The sequence below is a fragment of the Anolis carolinensis genome, chromosome 5, assembly GCF_035594765.1.
Source record: "Anolis carolinensis isolate JA03-04 chromosome 5, rAnoCar3.1.pri, whole genome shotgun sequence".
Taxonomy (NCBI): Eukaryota; Metazoa; Chordata; class Lepidosauria; order Squamata; family Dactyloidae; genus Anolis; species Anolis carolinensis.
In genome coordinates, this window is record NC_085845.1 from 87505990 (window position 1) to 87530558 (window position 24569).

At 39.3% G+C, this 24569-nt stretch overlaps 1 protein-coding gene across 1 annotated transcript in view; it reads left to right on the top strand.

Moving 5' to 3' along the window:
* Positions 1-1479: 1479 nt before the first annotated feature.
* Positions 1480-24569, top strand: part of gnai1 (G protein subunit alpha i1) — a 29716-nt gene continuing 6626 nt past the window's right edge. The window contains exons 1-6 of the mRNA XM_003221527.4: positions 1480-2011; positions 15038-15080; positions 15165-15306; positions 16583-16740; positions 19277-19405; positions 22410-22539. Coding sequence (XP_003221575.1) covers positions 1894-2011; positions 15038-15080; positions 15165-15306; positions 16583-16740; positions 19277-19405; positions 22410-22539 — 720 coding nt within the window. The 5' untranslated portion in view covers positions 1480-1893. The remainder of the gene's footprint in view (positions 2012-15037; positions 15081-15164; positions 15307-16582; positions 16741-19276; positions 19406-22409; positions 22540-24569) is intronic.

Below are 24569 nucleotides of genomic sequence, written 5' to 3' on the forward strand. Positions count from 1 at the left end.
TTCAGCAGCTCAGTGCTTTAACACACTTCGCCACCGAGCAGGCAGTGGGTAGGGTTATCCAAATTCCACACCAATTGAGAGAGTAAATAACACTGGGATGTCCGTGGTGGAGGAAAAAAGAAAATCCAGGAGGAAATTGTCCCTGTATGAAAGCTTATTTGAGAACACTGAAATGCTGGACCACTCCAACAACTATCATGTCAGACTACACAGAGAAACCACTGAAATCCACAAGCATGTGGACAATTTCAACAGAAAGAAGGAAACCATGAAAATGAACCAAATCTGACTACCAGTATTAAAGAACTCTAAAATCAGAACAGTAAAGAAAGAACAACACTCTGAAAACAGAGGAATTCCAGGCCTGAATCAATCAGGGGCTGCTAACACCTCTGAACAAAGGATTTCCCCAGGCAGGAATGAAGCTTGCAAGACCATTAATGCTAATCAAAGTGATTAACTACAACATTCACACTGGCCTCCAATGGACAAGAGTCCTTTCTCCCACTCTGGACCTTCCACAGATATATAAACCTCCCTTGCTTAGTTTTCCAATATACCTCACAACCTCTGAGGATGCTTGCCATAGATGTGGGCGAAACGTTAGGAGAGAATGCTTCTGGAACATGGCCATACAGGTAAAGTTAAAAAGGTAAAGGTAAAGGTTTCCCCCGACGTTAAGTCCAGTCATGTCTGACTCTGGGGGTTGGTGCTCATCTCCATGGCTATGCCGAAGAGCCGGCGTTGTCCGTAGACACCTCCAAGGTCATGTGGCCGGCATGACTGCATGGAGTGCCGTTACCTTCCCGCTGGAGCGGTACCTATTGATCTACTCACATTGGCATGTTTTCAAACTGCTAGGTTGGCAGGAGCTGGAGCTAACAGAGGCCGCTCACTCCGCCGCTCCAGGGGTTTGAACCCATAGCAGAAGATATTTCATGAAACTCAGGATACTGTAACTAGAGCCCATCCCCTCCTGCATATGAAGCAGAAGAACATCTGCAGGACAGCTTCACAAGGTGGGAAAAACTAAAGTAGGAATGGGGTTGTTGTGAGTTTCCTGTATGGCCATGTTCCAGAAGCATTCTCTCCTGACGTTTCACCCACATCTGTGGCAGGCATCCTCAGAGGTTGTGAGGCATGAAGTAGGAATGGCTCTCATAGCATTCTGCCGAGTTCTTTTCCCACATATTCAAATCTTCAGGCAGTAAACAGGACGGCTGGAACCACGAGCTGTTTCTTTTGGGATCTCAAAAGAAAAAGCCAGTGATGACAGGCGCCTTGATTCCAATTGCAGTGAAAGGGGTAAAATGAGACCAAAGTCCACCGTCTTAGAAGCGCTCCCCTCCTCCCGCCTCGGTGTTGTCTATTCCACTCCCAAATGTGAAAGAGGTCCCGTCCGCCCTCACTCTCCTCTTCGCACATGCGCAGTGCTCTCCCAACCGTCGCTATTCACTTTCTCCCCCTGCCAGGGGCGCGCGCGTGCTCGCGAGGGAGGCTCAGTTCTCGGCGCTCGCGGGCGGACTGGCGCGTGAGGCGGCGGCGGCGCTGCTGCTGTGCGTGAGGGGAGGAGGGAGGCGGCTCCTCTGTGGGACCGTTTCCCCTCCGCAACACCCAAACAACAACAACAACGTCGTTGTGTGAGGGAAACCGAAGCCCGGAGCGGTGGGAAGGAGACGGAGGCGAGACAGAAAGGGTGGGAGATTTGCCCCCTCCCTCCTCACTTCTCTGACTCATTCACTGGGCACTTTTGAACCCCCCTCCCTCCCCGGTTTGGCGGGGTGGGTCAGCCTCCGAGTACTTCAACTGGTTTAGAAAGTGGGCCACCTTGGTGCCTCCCTCTCCGTTTGGGTATTTGAGTCCCCATCTATCCCTTCCCCTCGCGACGCGACCATGGGCTGCACGCTGAGCGCCGAGGACAAGGCGGCGGTGGAGCGGAGCAAAATGATCGACAGGAACCTGCGGGAGGACGGCGAGAAAGCGGCGCGGGAAGTCAAGCTGCTCCTCTTGGGTAAGGCATGGCTGGGTTCGACTTTTTCCATTGGGGTGGCCCAATGACTCCAAGACCAAGAACCGCAACGATCCCGGGGATGGGGGTTGGGGGTTGCTTCCTCTGCGGAATTTAAGTGGTTTTCACCACCCCTCTGCAGATATGCCAACTGCAGTCCCCTCCCCGTTAAGCTTTCTTCATAAGTTCCTATCGGAAGCGGTAAGGCAAACCACATACAGTAGAGTCTCACTTATCCAACATAAACAGGCCAGCAGAACATTGGATAAGCGAATATGTTGGATAATAAGGAGGGATTAAGCCTATTACACATCAAATTAGGTTATGATTTTACAAATTAAGCACCAAAACATCATGTTATACAACAAAATTGACAGAAAAAGTAGTTCAATATGCAGTAATGCTATGTAGTAATTACTGTATTTACAAATTTAGCACCAAAATATCACAATGTATTGAAAACATTGACTACAAAAATGCGTTGAATAATCCAGAACGTTGGATAAGCGAGTGTTGGATAAGTGAGACTCTACTGTAGTTTCTGAATCTGCATCGAGGTGTTGTTTCAAGCCTATTCAAAGAGTACACTGGGCCCTTTATGGTGTCAGAAGCGAACCAAGGGTACAAGTTGTAATGTATTTGAAAACACAAAGTTTTTTTTTTAAAAAAAAACAACAACTTGGCATGATGCTAAATGACCTTTGACCAGTAGTGCTTCTGGTGTTGCTGTGAGAAGGTCCTCCATTGTGCATGTGGCAGGGCTCAGACTGCATTGTAATATTTATTTATTTATTTATTTATTTATTTACAGCATTTATATTTTGCCCTTCTCACCCCGAAGGGGACTCAGGGCGGATCACATTACACATATAGGCAAACATTCAATGCCTTTTAACATAGAACAAAGACAAACAAACATAGGCTCCGAGTGGGCCTTGAACTCATGACATCCTGGTCAGAGTGATTCATTGCAGTTAATTGCAGCTGGCTTGCTCTCCCGCCTGCGCCACAGCCCATAGATGGTCTGTGGTTTGCTCTTCTCCACACTCGCATGTCGCGGACTCCACTTTGTGGCCTCATTTCTTAAGGTGGGCGCTGCATCTTGTGCTAGAGCGTAGTCTGTTCAGCACCTTTCAAGTTGCCCAGTCTTCTCTGTGCCCAGGAGCGAGTCTTTCATCCAGAATCATCCACTGATTGAAGTTCCTGGTTTTAGCCTGCCACTTTTTGACTCTTGCTTGCTGAGGCGTTACTGCGAGTGTCTCTGTAGTTCTTAAAAAACTATTTATTTTTTACGGCATTGGTGTGCTGGCTGATACCGGAATAGGGGATGGACCGGAGATGTCAATACCTTGGTCCTTTCATTGCTGGCTGCTACTTCCTGGTGGATGTTAGGTGGTGCGATGCCAGCTAAACAGTATAATTTCTCCATCCATCCTGTGATGATGCGGCATATCTCATTAAGAGCCACATCCACTTTTTTAACATGGTGAGATGCATTCCACACTGGGCAGGCATGTAGCTGGGGTTGGGGGGCTTGAGGGGCTTCAGCCCCCCCCCCCCCCCCGAAATTCTCAGGGTGGTCCGCGAGAAGGCCTTACATTATTTAAACTGTTATGTTTATTCATATCATGATCTGATCACCATGCTCAATATATCCCATATGCATGGGGGTATTGGGATAACGATACAAAAGGTTTGCTAGGGTAGATCCTCTCCCACCCAGACTCAGCCCCCCCCTCGCCCCCTCCCCCCAAAATCAAAATCCTGGCTACGGGCCTGGCACTGGCCATGCATATCCGCTACACTTTGGTTCCAGGACACCATGGACGTTCAAGCCCCATGGATGGGGTACTGAAATAGAGACCCTTGTATGAAATGGCAAAATCAACTGTTGCTTCAGAGTTTGGTTGTGGTGGAATATTTTACAACCCCTGCTACAGACTCTTGTAGCTAGCGAGGGGCTGTTTGTATCAATTGACTTTGAGTCCTATTTGGAATGGGACCAGCTCCATAGGCCTCTTCATTGGAACAAGCCTATTCTCAAGTACACGTTGGGAGGAACATCCTTTTTTGGAGGTTTTTGAACAGAGGCTGGGCGGCCATCTGTCGGGAGTGCTTTGGTAGTATTTTCCTGCATAGCTGGGGGTTGGACTGGATAGTCCATGTGCTCTTTTCCAGCTCTATGAATCAGTGATGCCTTTCTCACTTGTTATATTCTGCCTTCAAGTTATTTCTGCATGTGGAGACCCAAAGGTCAATCTGTCAGGGTTTTTGTGGCAAGATTTGTTTGGGATGGGGGGGGGGGAATTGTCATTGACTTCCTTTGAGGCTGAGGGAGTGTGGGTTGCCCAAGGTCATCCTGCAGGTTTTCAAGGCTAATAATAATAATAATAATAATAATAATAATAATAATAATAATAATAATAACTTTATTTTTATACCCCACCACCATCTCCACGAAGGGACTCAGGGTGGCTTACATGCCAGGCCAAGCCCACAGCAACAACAGAGTTTACCAAACTAAAACACAGTTAAAAACATTAAAAATAACAATATAATTAAACAATTAAAAACAGCAGGGTATAAAAACATCATTAAAATCTATCACAAACAAATCTCAACCAACCAGTAACCAGGAATATGGTGACCAAGCAGTCATAGCCCAATACTTAAATCAAAACGCTATCTTTCTGTCACTTAGCTGCAGTATGCCATTTGGATCCCTAGTGTCTGAATAGTCATGTGTCCTATGAAGCTATTGGCAATAAGGTTGTAACTAACTCATATCAATGAGACCTAACTGTGGAGGAATGCTGTAGGAATGTGCATAGGTTTGGAATGTTATGTTTCTTAGGATAGATGGTGTCATCAGGATCCAAAATGGTCCAGCAGTGTTTTTACCTAAACCTCTAAAAATTTCCACATGCTGAGTGGAATTTATGTTAGGAGAAAAGGGAAAATCTATCCATGCTGGGCACATCTAGAAAACTAACAGGCATTTACTGTATTATTAAGATCATATTGTAGGGTTTGGTGTGGAAGGAGACAAAATAGACTATCACCCCCCCCCCCTTCAAAAAAGTTCATTTATCTCCATCATTTTCCAGCTTCACTTCAATTGATGCAAGTTTGTTTCTTATGGAAGCTAATGTTATAGAGATATTAGTGTCATTTATTTCGTAGATGTCTTTGTCATAGAGAACATCGCTTTTCATGGCCATCTCACATGTCATATTTTTTCTACATTGGTATTGTTTCGTTGTTTAAAAACAGTTCTAACTGCATCATTTGCAACAATCATGTGTTTGTGTTAATGGTATGTGTTACAACTGAATACCTTTTCAGTGTAAAATAAACTTTTGAACATAGGTATGGACAATGCAGTCTTATAGTGTGATGGTTTATAGTCTGTGTTGAGTGATAAGGAAGCCCTATTGACTTCACTGGTGCTTATGTCAAGTGACATAGGAAATTGCCCTCTATCTCTGGGCTTCCTACACTGCCTGCCAAACATTTTCCCAAGGTTTCAGAAAGGACATGTTTCAAGTCCTACAAGGTAAAGCTGGGAGTGTAATCAACCACCCTCTTTACAGAAAAAAATCTGCTTGGACATTATACCTTGTCTTGTCTCCTTGAACAAGTTAAGAATAGTAAAGGTAAAGGTTTGCCCCTGACATTAAGTCCAGTCATGTCCGACTCTGGGGGCTGGTCTCCATTACTAAGCAGAAGAGCTGGCGTTGTCCATAGACACCCCCAAGGTCATGTGGCATGAAGCACCATTCAGATTAAAATAATAGAATCACAGAGTTGGAAGAGGCCTTGTGGGCCATCCAGTCCAACCCCAAGAAACAGGAAAACTGCATTCAAAGCACCCCCTACAGATGGCCATCAGCCTCTGCTTAAAAGCCTCCAAAGAAGGAGCCTCCACCACACTCCAGGGCAAAGAGTTCCACTGCTGAACAGCTCTCACAGTGAGGAAGTTCTTCCTAATGTTCAAGTGGAATCTCCTTTCCTGTAGTTTGAAGCCATTGTCCGTGTGCTAGTCTCCATGGCAGCCGAAAATAAGCTTGCTCCCTCCTCCCTATGAGTTCCCCTCATGTATTTATACATGGCCATCATGTCTCCTCTCAGCCTTCTCTTCTGCAGGCTAAACATGCCCAACTCTTTAAGCTGCTCCACATAGTGCTTGTTCTCCAGACCCTTGATCATTTTAGTCGCCCTTCTCTGGACACATTCTATCTTGTCAACATCTCCCCTAGGTTGTGGTGCCCAGTATTGGACACAGTATTCCAGGTGTGGTCTGTGTAAGGCAGAATAGAGGGGTAGCATGACTTCCCTGAATCTAGACACTATAACCCATTGGCTTTTTCAGCTGCTGCGTGACATTGATGGCTCATGTTTAACTTGCTGTCCACGAGGACTCCAAGATTTTTTTCACACATACTGCTATCGAGCCTGGCATCCCCCATTTTGTATCTGTGCATTTCATTTTATTTTTTTTATTTTTTTGCCTAAGTGGAGTACCTTGCATTTGTCCCTGTTGAACATCATTTTGTTAGTTTTGGCCTATCTCTCTAATCTGTTAAGATCGTTTTGAATTCTGCTCCTGGAGTATTAGCTATCCATCCCAATTTGGTGTTGTCTGCAAACTTGATGATCAAACCTTCTAACCCTTCATCTGAGTCATTAATAAAGATGTTGAACAGAAGCAGGCCCACGATGGAACCCACTTGTCACTTCTTTCCAGGATGAAGAGTTGGTGAGCACCCTTTGGGTTTGTTCACTTATCTAATTACAGATCCACCTAACCAAAGTTTTGCCTAGCCTACACTTGGCTAGTTTTTTTGCCAAGAGGTCACGGGGGACCTTGTCGAAGGCCTTACTGAAATCCAGATACGCTACATCCACGGTGTTCCCTGTATCTACTTAGCTTGTAACTCTATCGAAAAAACGAGAGAGATCAAATTAGTCTGGTTTTTGATAAATCTGTGTTGACTATTAGCAATGATCACATTCCGTTCTAAGTGTTTGCAAACCACTTCCTTAACAATCTTTTCCAGAATCTTGTCTGGTATCTACATGAGGCTGACCAGATGGTAATTATTTGGGTTTGTTTTTTCCCCTTGAAGTTAGGCATTTGCCCTCCTCCAATCTGCTGGGTCTTCTCCCATTCTTCAAGAACTCTCGAAGATTATTGCTAGTGGTTCTGAAATAACTTCTGCTACCATAGTTCCTTCAATACTCTTGGTTGATCAGGCCCTGGGGACATGAATTCGTTTAGAGAGGCCAGTTATTCCTGGACAACTTACTGCCCGATCTTCATGTTTACTGAATAAGTCTCAAGTCTTAATGAGTGTCATTCCAGTGTTGCAGCACTTGGGATTTACACCCTCACACAAAAGTACTGAATCAGCCAGAGTCACTAGAACTAAAGGATTTTAGGGTTGAAATGCAGGCATGAGTTCACTAGATCTTACCTACCTTTTGCTCAGTCTGGCCATTTTGCAACAACAGTATCCCAGGCACATGGTCACTTTCATGACTCACATGAAAGAAAACATTATATCTCTCAAGACAGCCTATTTATATTTTATCAGTTCTTGACATTAGCTGAAATGTGGTACATTGAAATTTCTTCCCAGTTCTGTTCTCTGGAGTAACAGAAGACAAGTCAGTTCTATCTTCAGCATGACAGTTTTTCAGATATTTGAGTACAACTGTCATGTCCTCTTAATCTTTTCTTGGGGATAAACATACAGCTTTTGCAAACATTTCTGATAGGACTTGGTTTCTGGACCTCTTACATCATGCTTGGCTTTCTCAGAACATGTTCTAGTGCAAATGCAACTTTTCTGTTATCACTAATATCAGCCACCAAAATTGTGGAAAAAAGCATTTCTAGGTTCTGTGAGATACTCTGTGTCGTAATCCTGAATGGTTTTTATGATACAGGATAGGAGGGTGCACTGGCACCTCCCTGCACCACAGATTTGGCAGTTGCTGCTGAATTCTGGGGGCAGATATAGTGGCTCCTCCCAATTCTGAAAGTAATATTAATAGATGTAATTGTGGTTTGTTTCCCTCATGGATAAGGATATCTGTTAGTGTGCCAATGTCCCTCTAAAATGTGGCATCTACAGCCGGACAGAGTATCGAATGCTGAATAGAATGAAAGCATGAATTCTATGAAAAAAGAGAAGAATACTATATTGTGTTCTAAATTCCTTAGATAAAGGATAAGAGTAAAGTGAAAAAATGCAGTCTGGCATTTATGGAGCAGTTACTAAGTTACGGTAAATTCTATTTTGTCTGCATCTTTATCTGGACCCTTTTTCATATAGTGGTTTCAAGTGTTCAACAGATTTCACTGTTGTAGTTTTTACAGCAAGCCTGTAAGGTAGATCAATGTTGCATATTGCATGTGTGAGATTGGATTGTATCTGAAGGGATGGTGTTACAGAATTTTTGTTGAATTAACAGTAAACATTGTGTAAAACATCACTTGATTTATATCTTAGAGATGGCATATGTATAACAACAAGCTTATGTAGCTAGTTGAAAATTTGTTATTAACTTTGCCTTCAGTTTGATATTTTTCTTAAAAGAAGCAGACATTTCCCCAATAGATATCCCTGGTTCTTTTTTTAGCCTTCCTGAAAAATGATGACAGCTCTATAGCTACTGGCATGGCTCATCAGCACTACTTATGTTCTTATGAAATAAAACTTAAGATGTGCTAAATTATATAATGAACAGGATTGGTTGTAAAGAAGAGATTTGCAAACCTTGTTATAATATGGACTGCTGTTTCTGTTTGCATTTTTGTGGGTTTTAAAAATATTACGGTGGCTACCGTAATATTTTGCTGGTAGAAAATCTTCAGAGTTAAAACTTAAGATAACATATCTGGAGTGATTTTGTTGGCCATGCAGCAAAATATAACAAAATTTGAAAAAATACATTGTTGTGATACCAGATCCAAGTGCCACATGGCCAGTAAGTGTTGTGAATTTACTTGCATCATAATTCCCTCCACTACCATCTTAAACTTAAACTCAGCATTACAATCCCAAGAAAGATGCACCTCTATAGCCATAATCAAATGACTTAACTTCCATGTCTGACGAAGAGGTTTGTGATGTTTGAAAACCTGCATTTTCATCACAGGCTATCACTCGTGGCTGAGTGTGATTGTCTTCCAAAGGTAGAGTTTTGGCGGCAGGTCTGTAAGTGACTGTAGAGACTTATTCTAAATCCGCTTGGTCTTTCGAAGTGAGGATATACATTTTCATATGGAAGGTGGTTCTGACAAGGGTTTGCTTTACACGGCTTCCTCTTGGCACATTTCTGTTTTTTGCCCTCTATTCCTGCCTCTTCAAAATCCACAGCACTGTTGGTAACAGCTGGCCTCCAATTAGAACGCTCAAGTGCCAAGGTTTCCCAATTCTTTGTGTTTATTCCACCTTTTAAAGGTTAGTTTTAAGCCCATCTTTAAACCTCTTTTCCTGTCCACTGACATTCTGTTTTCCATTTGAGCTGAGAGTAAAGTAACTGCTTTGGGAGACGATGATTGGGCATTCAGACACCGTGGCCAGTCTAGCGAAGTTGATGGTGTAGAATCATCATTTCAGTGCTGGTGGTCTTTGCTTCTTCCAGAATGCAGACGTTTGTCCACCTGTCTTCCCAAGAGATTTGTAGGATTTTTTGAAGGCAACGCTGATGGAATTGTTCTAGAAGTTCAGAGGGATGTTTGTAGACAGTGTTTCGCAGGCATACAATAGAGTTGAAAGGACAATAGCTTTTAAAACAAGCATCTTGGTATCTCTACAAATATCCAGATCCTAAAATACTTCTGCTTTATTAAAAAAAAATGCTGCACTTGCAGAACTCAGACAATGTTGTAGTTGATGTCGCTGTTGACTTTTGTGGAGAGGTGATTGTCTAGGTAGCAGAAATGGTCAACATTTTCCAGTGTTAGACCATTAAGCTTTATTTCTGTCATTGCAGATGGATTGGTTGGTTCCTTCTGGTAAAGTACTTTGGTATTATTGATGTTCCCTGAGAGGCCAAGCTTTCCATATACTTCTGCAAAGGTTTTTAAAGTGACTTGTAGGGATTCCTCTGAATAAGCACAGACTACATTATCCTCAGCATATAGGAGTTCTGTAACAGAAGTTGCTGTGACCTTGCTTTTGGTTTTCAGTCTGCTGAGTTTAAAGAGCTTGCCATCTGTCCGATATGTGATTTTCACACTGCTGGGAAGCTTCTCATCAACAAGGTGTACAATAATAGCTATGAAGATGCTAAATAAGGTTGGGGCAATAATGCATCCCTGTTGGACACCTGATACAACCTTAAAGGGTCACTTTGGGAGTTGTTGCTGTCCAAGGCTGTTGCCATCATGGAGGAGCTGCAGGATGTTCATAAATTTATCAAGGCATCCAATCTTCAGGAGGATGGGTCAGAGCATTGTCACTTACAGAGGCTGATTTTCTTCTTTGCATTTTTCCTGGAGCTGTTGTGCAGTGAAAATCATACCAACTGGTCCTCTGGAGGTGCAGAAACCATTCTGGGATTCAGAGAGGATGTCTTCTGAAATAGGTAGAAGATTGTAAGGATTCTTGTGAGGATTTTCCTGGCAGAGGTTATAAGGGAGATACCTCAATAGTTTCCACAGTTGTTCTTTCTTCTTCTTTTTTGAAAAGGGTGATGATAATGGCATCCTTGAAGTCTGCTAGGATCTTCTTGGTAATCCACATTTTTTCATTGAGCTTTTGGAGTTGTGTCAGATCAGGCCCAACCTCTTTAAAGTTTGTAGCAGGGGTTCCATCAGGTCCAATGGCTTTGCTATTTTTAATTGGTTGATGACTTTATTGACTTCCTCTAAGGTAGGCGATGCTGCAAACTCATAGCTGGTTTGTTGTTGTTGGATTTCTTCAGCCACATTGGAACTGTGGTTAAGGAGGTTATGACAATGCTCTTTCCGATGTAGTGCTATAGATTTTTTTGTCCTTTAGAAGTTTGGTTCCATCTGATGAATGTAAAGAGTATATGCTATGATTGGGTGAGCCATATATGACATTTGTGGCTTTAAAGAATCCCTGTGTGTCATGGACATCTTCAAAGTATTGGATTTCTTGAGTCTTTTTTGTCCATCAGATGTTCTTAAGTTCTCTGGTCCTTCTTTGGACCTCAACCTTTGCACTAGTGTGGATCTTTTTCTTAGCAGCACAGTTGATATCTCTTTCCCATATTTGGTTTTACTTTTCTTATCTATTATATGTTGGATCTTGTTATTCTCAACAAACCAGTCTTGATGTTTCTTAGTTTGGTATTCAATGATCTGTTCACGGGCTGTAATGATAGAAGTCTTCAGTTTATTTCAATGTTCCTCAACATTTTCAAGGTGTTGCTGTTCGAGTTGCTGTTTCCAATATCGTCTTTCTCTATAGTTCCTGGCCACAGGTTGAATTCTTGCCCAGCTCTTGCATTAAAATCACCCAGGGGGATGACTATGTCCTCCTTAGTTATCTCAGATAGGATGATATCCAGTAGGCTTGTGCAATTCAGCTAAACCTTGATTTGTTTCTACTAGCCGAATTTCAGGAGACCCCTGGATCAATTTTCATGTGCCTCCCAAAAACGGACAGGTAGCAAATAGCCGTTTTTGGTCTGCAGCTGAAAAATAAGTCTAGAACCAGCCCATTGGTTGCAATGGGGGGGGGGGAAGCTCCCCGAGCTCCCCTTCCTGTCATTTTTAGGACTATCAGGATGAAAATGACCACACTTGAATGACACATCTACCACTGTTAGCCCAACAAGTTTCATAATATTTGGGTCATCCCTTGATTTTTAGGATTTTTCATTTTTAGAGCACAGAGAGAAATATAAACAGAGAGATTTGTTTGCAAAGGAATAAAATTATAGGTAGGTAAGTAAATAGGTAGTAGTTTTCTGAGAATGAGATTTTTATGTTTGTTTACTGGGATTTATTATTGTTATTATTATTATTTGTTTATCTGTTAAAAGTATTTTCTGAAGGAGAGAAGGGAGGAGAAAAAGAAGCTAAAAGGTGACTCAAGGTTCTCAGAGCCACCCAAATATTTTAATGAAAAGCACACGAAGAGCAAAGAGATGCTCTTTCTTTCTCCAAGTTCCCAAATGCATGGAGACACCCCACCCACCCGTCCCACACTTTCCCAACTTCCAGTCCCATTACATAAAAAGAATGAAAAAAATCAAGGAACATCAAGGAAAATAAAAAAGATTCAATGCTAGTGAGAGGTCAAGCCAAGAAATAAAGCTGAGAGCAAGCTGCAAGGCAATTGGACTGAAGCACCTTTCTAGAGCCAGGACGCAACTGAAAACAATGGAGGTGCCTCCCCCATTAAAGCGATACAGCTTGCGTAAGACACGTCATGGCATTTTTCTGTTCTGTTTGGCACAACAGACAAGGGCTCACAGGGGTACCCCGTGTGAGCATGATGCACGTTGCGTGATGCCGAATAGGAGAGGAGGAATCGTGACGATCTGCGTGGCCCGATTTGGCTGAAAAAACATGGCAGCTGAGCCTTTACCTTTATGGCGAGCTGAACAAGCTAGATTGGCCAAAGGGAACTGACCAAACCGAATCCGTGTACAAGCCTAGTATCCAGCTGACAGTACATTTTTTCCATGATATCTTTGTCAGCATATAGTGTTAGTTCATAGGCACTTATGATAGTTGCCTGCTGGTTTTTGACAACAATAATTTGGAGGGAAGAGAGTCATTTGTTAATGCTGATGAGTGCTTTAGACAGATGTTTCACCAGGTTGTTTCTGATAGCAAAGCTGACTCCATGTATTTTACATTCTTGTTCTCACAGTTCTTCCAGAAGGTGTACAGTAGCTTCCTTTTTCTTCCTTCAGCTGTCTCTCTCCTGCTCTCTGAGTCTTTTGGAGGTACCTCAGATCCCTTGCAATAATAGCAGTTCTATGTTTTGGGTGTTCATTGTCTGTGTTATCCAATTTGCATTTGATGGTGCCCCTAATGAAGGTGTCACATTAATGTGTTATTTGGATTTTGCTCTGGAACCTGTATTTTTTGGACTTCTGTGGAGTTAAATAATGGGATCCAGAAAAAGGAAAGTCTGACTGAGAATTGAACATGAATGGCTGGGTATACCTATTCCATTGATACTTCAAAAGGTTTTCAGTCAAGTTACTCCCATTTTGTTTCAGTCCACAGGTGAACTTCTGAGTAGGTTGTGTATGTTGGAAAATAGTTTCTACATTTTCTTCAGCTATGTTATCATTTTCTTCTGCTTTTTTATTACCTGGGTGGATATCAGTTGGAGCAAAATGACATAAAGGGAGGGGAAGAAAAGAGTATGTGGCCACACCATTGATCTTTTGCTGTCTTTCAGGTATCTTACTTTTATTCTTGCTCTTCCTTCCTCCCATTTATGTTACAAGAGACTTACAAGGCTATTTCTTGGAAATTGGAACATAATTGATACAGTGTGCAAAACAATGTATTTAATTACACTTAAGGATTCTAACCATTTAATAATTTGTTTCGAAGAACTCCCTCTCTTTTCAAGAGCTTCCTTTTGGACGTCTTTCAGAAACATAAATTATTCTGTTTAACTGACTTTGATCAACCACAGAAACAGGTGTAGGCTTTAAAATGCACTGTCCATAATTTGAATGAAATAGTTTCTGTCTTGCCAGGTTTTTTGGAAGAGTTCACAATAGTTTGGTGACAAGACTGTCTAGCTGTCTCACAAAATGTTTTCCTTTTTTCTGTGGAAGAGATGAGAGGGAAACCTGGTTAAAATTTTCAGTAAATTCTTATGTACATTTTTGCTATTAAAACAGTAGAATACCCAGAAAATTTCATAAAAGTAAACTATTAATGTTTTGAAGAAATTTCTGTTTAGAAGCTTCTTCCCTGGACAATGGACCCCTTCACAAGCTTTGAAAACTTGGACATTACCTTCTGTTGCAATCCAAATCATACAAACATCAATATATCATAGTGAATTCTACTTAATTCTCATTGAAAATTCTGAGTTGAAGTAAATACGTGGTTTTCAGGAATTTCACCATTGCTTCCCTTTAAATAGGCCCATATGTTATCTTTGGTCATTCTGAAGGCGGAAAAACCTAACTAGAAATGTGAACTTGTTTCTAGGTAACAGTGAAAACTGTAGTGAAACCTAAAGGAATCCTCCACTGTGTGCAACTGTAGAGCAGAACGAACAATTCAGCATCTGTATGCTTGCCTACAATGCCCTTCCTCATGTACAGAGGAAGAATTGCTGGAAGCTATAGACAATGCAGTTGCTGTTGCCTGTTTTTGGTCAAAAATTATTTAGCCGTTTGTGTGCCCTCTATTTTACAGTTTTATACTTATTTGTGCAATGCTTTTGACATGGAACAAACAAACATACAAACAAATAAAGTCCCAAAGCCCCTCTCCAACAAGTCAGATATGTTTCCAAGGTACACTAAGCAAATATATTTCATTATCACTTATTAAAACAGTAGTTCTGTTTCGGGCCAAATTAGGCTGTTAGAATCCCTGATCTGTATCAGCATATGAAGTGTATCCATCACATTTTTGAAGGGGGCACCTCAGTAGATTTGTATTGATGTATTTTGGTCATCCCACTTTTCTAGCTTATGGGTTTCAGTAGGTAATTTATCCTGCCACCTCAGAAACTATATATATCTGACTCAACTTTACAGACTTTAAGCTTCTAGTAAAAAACAAAAAACAAAGGGGAGGGGTCTCACAAGCCTGACATCTGCTATTACCTGTCTCTTCTGCATAGGAATATATCCCATTGTCTTGGATTTCAGGAGAAGATCAGTAGTGATGAGCAGCTTTCTATAGAAAAATGAGTACGAACTTCTCTTTAATTTGCAGAATCTCCAAGTTTCATGGGGAAAAGTTCAGATATAGTCTATGTATGTAGTTTCAAACATGGAACGAACCGTAAGTTTTCATTTAACAATGTTTTGAATGCTTGTGTTTTTTCTTAGGAGCTGGTGAATCAGGAAAGAGCACAATTGTCAAACAAATGAAGTAAGTTTGTGTTAAAGAGTGAAAGTATTAAATTAATAAAGTTAACCGATGATATGTGAGTCAAAGATCTTTTTTTCTTGTTAGAATTATCCATGAAGCTGGCTACTCAGAAGAAGAATGTAAACAATACAAAGCTGTTGTTTACAGTAACACAATTCAATCAATTATTGCTATAATTAGAGCAATGGGAAGGTTGAAGATAGATTTTGGGGATTCTGCCAGGGCAGTAAGTATTACAATTCTTTACTTAACTTAAATGTTGTACTTAATTGTGGAACTGACTTAAAAGAATTTATGAACTCTGTTACTAATTTTGTTTTTTACTGTCATCTACCCCTATTGATTCCCAGAGGAGAAGTTTCATATCTTAGCATTCTATAATGACTGAATGTTAAACAAATAAATACAAAACCTTCAATTCAACATAGAAATGTGTAGGAAATCTGCCAATGTAATAAGTTTATGCCAGCGTCCAAAGCTAAAGCAGATGAAATGTTTGTACAATGTTTCCAAAATAGGGCTATTTTAAGAATTCTCATAAAATGATAGTTTAGCCATCACAAGAAGAAAAATTGATTTGGGTGGATTGGGTGTTTTAAAATGTATTTTATTGTATTTATTGTATTTTAACTGTATTTTTAACCTAACACACACAGTACTGTTTAATTGTTTTTTAATTTTTAATTTACCATGTTTTAAATTGATCAAAGTCTATGACTGTTTATTTGCAATATTTCTATCCCGCCTTTCTCTACTCCGAAGGGGACTCAAGAATAAGCAAGTAAATACTTCCTAAATAGTATCATTCTAATTTTCTAGCACTTGTGACATTATAAAAATATTGTTTTAGAAAACCTAATTGTAACATAGGCATTAAGATTTTATTATGGTAATTTGGTTCATCTAGATCAGGGATTGGAGAGGGCCAGTCCTTGGGCTGCATGTAATCCCTGAGGGCTATTTTTGTAGTGCCCAGGAATTTAAAAAATCCCCAAGATGTCTGAAAATCACTTTTAGATAATGCAGAAGTAATTTCCATTATGTTTTGAGTCCCCATCCATCCTGAAATAAAAAAAATGGCATTTTTCAAAGTAATTTTTTCACCCCCATATGCTCTGTAGAGGCATAGGAAGTACATCTAACACACACTGGGAGCCACCTAAAAGAGCTTTTTGTGAAATAGGAAATGATTTCCTTTCATTTTCTATAATTAAAAATGGTCCTAAAATGGTCAAAGTAAACTCTAAAATATGGCGAAAAGGCTACCACAAAACATTTGCGGCCAAATTCCAGTGTTTTGCAAAACGAAGAGTATAGCTCTTAGAGTTTCCTTGGGGAGCGGGAGGGCATTGATGCCCTCAGCATTTTTCCAATGACTTGCAATGAAGTCTTGTAAAAACCCTGTTGTCGTTATGGTAGTTGAAAACTTTGAATGACTTAATTGCTCCCTCACTAAATAAAGTTAGTGGTATTTCTAACAAGTTTTTCTTTCCTTTTATCAGGATGATGCCCGTCAACTCTTTGTTTTAGCTGGAGCAGCAGAGGAAGGCTTCATGACGACAGAACTGGCTGGAGTTATCAAAAGGTTATGGAAAGACAGTGGTGTTAAAGCATGTTTTAACAGATCAAGAGAATATCAGCTTAATGACTCAGCAGCATAGTAAGTATAAAACAAGAATTATGCCTTTTACTACGCGTGTCATTGTAAGACTTCAGGTGCCAAATTCATGTCATTGCTGAAAAAGGGATACACCAATTGAGAAGTGATTGTGTGTTCCTGCATGGTAGGAGTTTGGACTGGATGGCCCTTTTGTTCCAAATTTATAATTCTATTATTCCTTGATACATACAGCTGAGATCAAACTACACCTACACCTGCTCTGTCATGATATACTAGGTATTTTGGAATATGTGGAGTCTTCTATTTATGTCATATGTACTTGTAATGTTTTGTGATCACCAGTGTATGTAATGGTCATGTGGGATCATTTTTGGTAAAAGAAGCAGTCAATAAAACTAGGGGCTAGAAGGAAACAGGCAGTGATAATCTATGTATAGATTGTCAGTTTGAGGTCAAGAAATGAGTTTTGTGGTTGGTTTTCTGCTTGTAAAGCACTATTTACAGTGATTATGCCATATAAATAAATGATTTAATGTCATCTTACTGTGCGGGAAGAAATGCAACATAGTGCTGATTGCCCACAAAGTGTCCTCTAATTCAGTCAGCTTCAAAATGCTGATACCAAATACCAGGTTGATGAATGGAGAACAACAATCAGGCTGGACTTGACTTTGCACATGCATGCTAAACTGTTCTATTTGAGAAAGGTGAGACTGGATGGACACAGAAGGAGCTTAGCTCTGCCTATCTGGATTTCCTCTGCTACAGAATCAGAGACATTGAAGAGTGACAGTGACACACTGTGATTCTATCTCTCACTAGGTCACTCAGGTTTGGCCCCTGTCTGCCTTAGCCCTTCTCTCAGCATGCGGACTGAGAGGAGGGCCGAGGCAGAAACATGCAGCCATGTGTCTTCTCCTTCCCCCCTCCTGGGAAAGCAGCAGGCCACTATCTCCCCAGATTGAGAAGAGTGCTGAGGGAAAGAGAGGCCGCTGCCTGAGTGATCTCCGGCATCGGCCTGTCCCCTCCTCTTCCTCCTCCTTTTTGCCTGGGAAAGCGGCTGGCTGCAGTCTCCCCAGGTGGAGAAGAGTGCTGAGGGAAAGACAGGCCGCGGCCGTAGAGATCTCCAGGTTCAGGCTGTCTCCTCCTCTTCCTCCTCTTCACTGCCTAGGAAAGCGGCTGGCTCCAGTCTCCCCAGGTGGAGAAGAGTGCTGAGGGAAAGACAGGCCGCTGCCGGAGAGATCTCCAGGTTTGGGCTGTCTCCTCCTCTTCCTCCTCTTCACTGCCTGGGAAATCAGTGAGCTGCCATCTCCCCAGACAGATAAGAGTGCAGAGGGAAAGACAGGCCGCTGCTGGAGAGATCTTCCGCAACAGCCTGTCCCCTCTTCCCTTCCCCCTTTTCTCTGCCTCTGAAAGCGTTGTTTCTCTCCCTCCTCCATTTTTTGGCTCCTGTGTGTTTTTGTGATATGTAGGCAGTCCAAGAAGCCCTCTTATTCACTGAAATTGCTAAACCCTAATTTAGAGCTCTCCTTGATTATTTGGGGGTTTTTTTGTTCTAAAGGAGTGGGTCAGATTACATTCTGTTTATATGTCTAAAATACTGTTTTCTCTCTGCATTGATAACAAATCTTCTAATTCGTTATCACTCGAAAAAAGACAATATTGCATTTCTATTAAGAAGAAGTACAGAAGAGGTCACAGATGAAACAATTTTGTTATCCGAGTCTATAAATCAAATCTATAAGTAAGAAAAACCATCTATAGATCTAATTCATTTTGTTCCTGTAATTATACAAGTTTGAAATAGAAGATAATGGGAGAAGATTTCTCTGCCAGTTTGAAATTAGACATAAGCATAATATTTTGAATTGGGAAAAGTCATTTTAATGAATTTCAACAAAATAAGTCATAATATTTTTTATCTATGAATCTTTTCTTTTGTTGTGCAGTCTTTCAGAAATCTTACAAAGCAATTTAAAACTTGTATGTGGAATTAAGCATAGTTTTAAAAGAATGATTTAGTAAATCAAAATTCATTATTTGAAATTTTGATTTGCTTTTAGTAATTAGTGTGATAAAACTAACCTTTATATTTATATGAATAATGCTTGATATCAGCAATGTACCTATTGATGTTTTCTCAGGAATAAGTCTGCCAGCTCTCAAAGGGAATTATTTCCAATTAAAGGTGCACAGGATTGCAGCCTTTCAGTAGAAGTACTTTAATTCAGAAACAAGTCCCTCATGTTCAGTGTAACATCTTTCCAGAGAAGTGTAGAGGATTCGTTTTATTGGATTGCAACTCTGTATGTATTTGCCTGAGGGTAAACCCAGTAGAGTGCACTTTAAATGTAGTCACTTCTCCAACCTACTCCTAAATTCAATTGTGTATGGAAAACAATTTGCTATTAACTTTATTAAAAGGTATTGCATTTAAAAAACAAACAAATCTGAAGTTGGTGTTTCTTGTGCATGCAGATTGTTTTAAAATTCCCTGAGATAGAGATATAATGTTTTACTGATATTTTTTATCTTTTATCCTTATTTTATTCTATTAATAATTATATATTTTCAGTTACTTGAATGACTTGGACAGGATATCCCACACTAACTATATCCCAACGCAGCAGGATGTTCTCCGGACCAGAGTAAAAACTACAGGAATAGTAGAAACTCATTTTACTTTCAAAGATCTCCACTTTAAGTGAGTAACTACCAGAAATGTGTCCATATTTTTGATATAAATATTTAAAATAATGAAAGAAAATGTCTACAGGTTTGACAACAATAACACATTAGGTGTAATATCAGATGAGGGTGGAGCATGCAGTGCGGTTAAGGATCTGATCCGATCTCTGTAGATTTTTGTGAATTTATTTAATTCCCTGTGAGAGGTTATATCCTCATGAATGAAAGGCAAGACTGACTCTCTGATAGGGTCTCAAGGCAAAGACTAGCAATTAAAAGCTAGTTACAAAAATACTTGGAAGCAGAGAAAGTCCTAAATCTTGCAACTGAAAGCAACAGTTTCAAGGCTGCGTCTGAACAAGGAGGCAGACTGTGGACTGTGGAATCAGACTATATATCAACATGGATGCAGCTGGAGAGTCTCAAAAGGTAATGACAACTGATGACAAATTAGATTATTTAATGAGCCTGATGGAGGACTTGGACTTAACTGTTAAAAAGAATTGATGGTGGAAGTTCGGGAATTCAAGGTTAGACTGATGGAAGTAAAAAATCTTTTTTAAAAAATAATTTTTATTGAAGTTTTCCAAAAACAAGACATTTTACATAAAATGGGGGAGGGGCAATGAGATCTGGGGTAAAAAAGAAAAAGAAAAGCGAAATATAAGCGGAAAAGTAGGTAAATAGGGTAGCATATAAGGTTAATGAACAGGGAAAAGGCTAAAGGGCCAAAAAAAAGGGGGGGGGGGAATAAGGGGGAAGGTAGAAAATATTTGATCTTCCATCCTTCCATCTCGGGACTATTAGTTTGTTAATTTTTTATTTTTATGGTCCTGGTTGCACTATTATTGTCTATCTGAATCTTCAATTTCCAATGTCATTCCTTTCTAATTGTTCATATATTCTCTATATAGAGTCCAGTCTGTCTTCTTTATTGGCTGTCTTCTATGTATTTTTAATAAAAAAGTTAGTTCATCCATGTCTCGAATCTCTTCCATTTTTTCTTGCCATTGTTCTTTTGTTGGAATGCCTTGTGACTTCCATTGCTTCGCATATATAAGCCTTGCTGCCGTATTTATATAAGTGAACAATTTATCTTCATTTGAGTTCAAATTTGTTTCAATATCTGTCAGTCCCAATAAATAATATTCTAGTTTCATCAGAAACCTTTTTTAAAATATTTTTTGAAATTCCATATGTATCATTTTCCAATATTTAATTGTTTCAGGACACGTCCACCATACATGAAAGTACGATCCAATATGATTTCTACATTTCCAGCAGGTGTTTTGAGTCCCTTTATACATTTTCCCTAACATTTTTGATGTAATGTACCACCTGTGGAACATTTTCATCCAATTTTCCTTTAAGTCCCAACCATAGGTGTATTTTAATTTTTTCTTCCACATTGTTTCCCATTCATCCATATTTATTGAACGGCCGATATTTTTGGCCCACTTTACCATACAATTTTTTATCACTTCCGTTTCTGTTGACCAGCCTAACAATTTGTCATAAATTTTTGTTATCTCCTTTTTATCATTTTGAAGAATCTTGTCCCAGAAATTTTCTGTACTACTGAAGCCAAGTTTATTATCCTCCAAAATTGTTCCTTAATTGATCATATTCTTATTCATGGCTTTCAGTTATAATTGCATCTTTGACGTTTTCTGTGGTAGATGCTACTGTGATTCAGAATTCATGTCCCAGGTTCTATCAGAGATAAATACGTCCTTTTCCAGAGCTCTCTAGTTGGATACGTTGGATTATAGGTATCTCAGAGGTTAACCTTTCTTACAGAAAAAAAGGAAAGTACTTAAAATCTTGAAATTATAATTAGTGAGATCCAAGAGTGTATGAAATGGTACTGCTTGAACATATTAATAGTTTTAAAGGGTAAATGTAGAATTGATTAGACATACCAAATTTTGACTACCGCACTTATAGGACAAAGGTTGTAATAAATTTTAGTATTTATTTATTTATTATTGACATTAATATCCCACCCTTCTCACCCCGAAGGGAACTCAAGGCGGCTTACAAGTTATATATACATACAATATATTATATTATTAGTATAGCTCAATATAAGCACTATATAAGCATTATATATTATTATATTGTACTATACGACTATATTGCAATATTATTAGTAATATTGCATGTAATATAAGTATACAATTATAATAGTGTATTACATCATAATATTATCAATATGTAATTTCTAATACAGCCATCCCATGTCATTTGTGGGTTAAGCATTCGTGCATTTAATTATTCACAGTTTATTGTATTTGATGCTACCTCTGTTGCTGCATAGTGAAAATTGTTTTTGTAGACCTATCTGTGTCCTCCAGCACAATTATATGGTAAACATCTATCAGAAGTTGACTGGAGATTTTTTTTTTTTTTAGAGGACAGGGTAATTTCAGAAATAATTGTAGTTCTTCTTTTGTCCTCATTCTCATTTCTTTCCTTACACAGGGTGTACAAAATTATCTTTACAACTTAAGTTATAAGAATTTATAGTTATCAAACTGAAATTGTAAAGGAAATTTTCAGACACCCAATATTTTGATGCCATTTTGCAATGTTATTTAGAGCAAAACAGAATTTAACCTCAAACAATAAGGGTTCTCATACCAAAATGCTCAAAGGAATAATATTTCATGAGAATTGATATCAGCTCAGTCCAAATCATCCTTTGATTTTCTGTATCCATTTTAACAAAAATCTGTTTTTTCCACCTTAGTAGGAAATTACATGTCCTACTGCAGCTCTGTACTCAGTGTAGAGTCATGGATAATCCGTGTTAATGAGCATAAAAACATGCAATTTTAAATGTAACACAGTTTAATTTTGCTTTCACAAATACAATAAATGGTTTGAAAGACTGTTTTAATTTGCTTGAAGTTTGACAGCTTTTGCATTTTATATAGTTGGCCTAATTAGAGGAAATGTTTTGTTTTCAGAAGAATCTTTTTTTAGTAAAATGCTAATTTTTGAGTTTTCTGTTACAGAATGTTTGATGTTGGGGGCCAAAGATCAGAAAGGAAAAAATGGATTCACTGCTTTGAAGGAGTCACAGCCATAATTTTTTGTGTGGCACTAAGTGATTATGACTTGGTCCTTGCTGAAGATGAAGAAATGGCAAGTAAACCCACATTGTGAACATCAGATAGGCGTAGAACACCTTAAAAACTTAGTCTGTAATCTACTTTTACTATAGGAGTGTATTCTTTCAGTTCACTAGAGGCGTATTTTAAGTTTTTAAGAGGTAATAATATCCTTTCGTAAATAGATAATAATGCATGTTGATAGATTAACTTGTATATCATGATGATAGAATTTAAATATATACTTCTGTTAGTCTGAATCAGTATATAAAGGGATATTGTAGCACATTGAGACTAAACTGGGAGAAAGAAATTTGTAGCATAAGCCCAGTTAGTCTCTTCCACTTAGTCTCAAAGGTGCTATAAATCTCTTTGTATTTCATATTCATTATTAGACAGTACCTTGTGGACACATTCCAATTCTGGACCTCCAAGAGTAGTAAAGTGAGATCAGTGGAAGCAGATGTGGAGCAACCCCCAGTAGTTTGACACAAATCTTTGGAGCTGTTTTGACAGCAGCTCTGTGGACTATAAGATGGAAGGAAAGGAAGGAACCTATTGTGACAGCACCATACTAAATTTAGGCTGATAGCTTCAGAATTATATTTTCTGTGCTACTAGCGATGCTTTGTAGTTTAAAATGTTATTTTAATGCATATAGACTCTATTTTTCAATACAGCTTGATTGTCCCATACCCAGAATTTCAACATCTAAAAGGCACCAAAATCATCCACATGTGTGACTGAGATAGTGACACATTGCTTGCTGATGGTTCAGCGTACACAAGCATTGTGCAGTCATAAAATTATTAAAAATCCTCTGTATACATGACCTTCAAGATAGCCTTCAAGTTCCATATGAAACATAAATGAATTTCATGTTTAGACTTGGGTACCATCTCTAGGACATCTTATTATGTATATTCAAGTACTGTACTATATTCCTAAATCCAAAATATAAAACCAAGCATTATGGATAAGGGATAGTCAACCTTTGATGCCTTGTACTTTAAAATACTTTGTATTTTTTCTGTTGGATTTTTTAAGATTTTGGAATAATTGCACATACATAATGAAATAATATGGAGATGGGGATCCAGGTCTAAACACAAAATTCATTTATGCTTTATAAACACCTTCTTATACACACATTTTATGTTGTATACCTTGAACTGTTAGAAAGCAAAGTTGTCAATATCTCAAGACATGTGTGAGGAATTTTGGATTTTGGAGTATTTGGGATTTTGGAATTCCAGATAAGCTATACTCAACCAATAGTGAAAACACTCTACATGCTTCTCTGTTTCAGAAGTGTCTGTGTCAGAACTCTTAAAAAGGAAATCCTTCACTTGTGTATTTCTTGTTCTCCTTTTACCATAATACATGCAACTACAGATACAAATTCTTGATTTAAGCAACAGATTAATTTGGTGCGTTTTGTTGACATTTCGGCTTAAATCCTACCACTAGTCTCTCTCACACACAGCCTTGTCCTTTCTATTCTATTGTCTTCTTCCACTTCCATGCTTGTTTAAAAACAGTTACTTATTTCTTCTGGCTAATCTCTAAAATTATCCATTTAATTGGGCATATCTCCTCCTATCACTGCTTCCTTTTGCTTTCCTTCTTTCTTGGGCTACGTCCAGTGTTTCAGGAGTCAACGATCTTGCCTTCTTGGTTTTCTTTTTCTTTGGGATGTACTTTGTTGCCGCCTCCTGAACATAGTTCTTCTGGGATTCTATTTATTAAATCTAGTCCCTGAAATCTTTTCTTCACCTCCTCTTCATATATCCTAGGAATATTTGTGAGATCATATCTAACTGGTCAGTGTGTTTTCCCTAATCTCTTTAGTTTGATTCTAAATTGTGCAATAAGACATTCGTGATCTGAACTACAGTCAGTTTCATGTCCTGTTTTCACTGACTGGATGGATGTCCACCACCTTTGGCTGCAAAGGATGTAGTTAATCTGATTTCGGTGTTGACTATCTGGTGAAGTCCATGTATAAAGCTGTCTTTTAGGTTGTTGGAAGATAGTGGTATGCATAGTGAGTTTTCCTGGCAA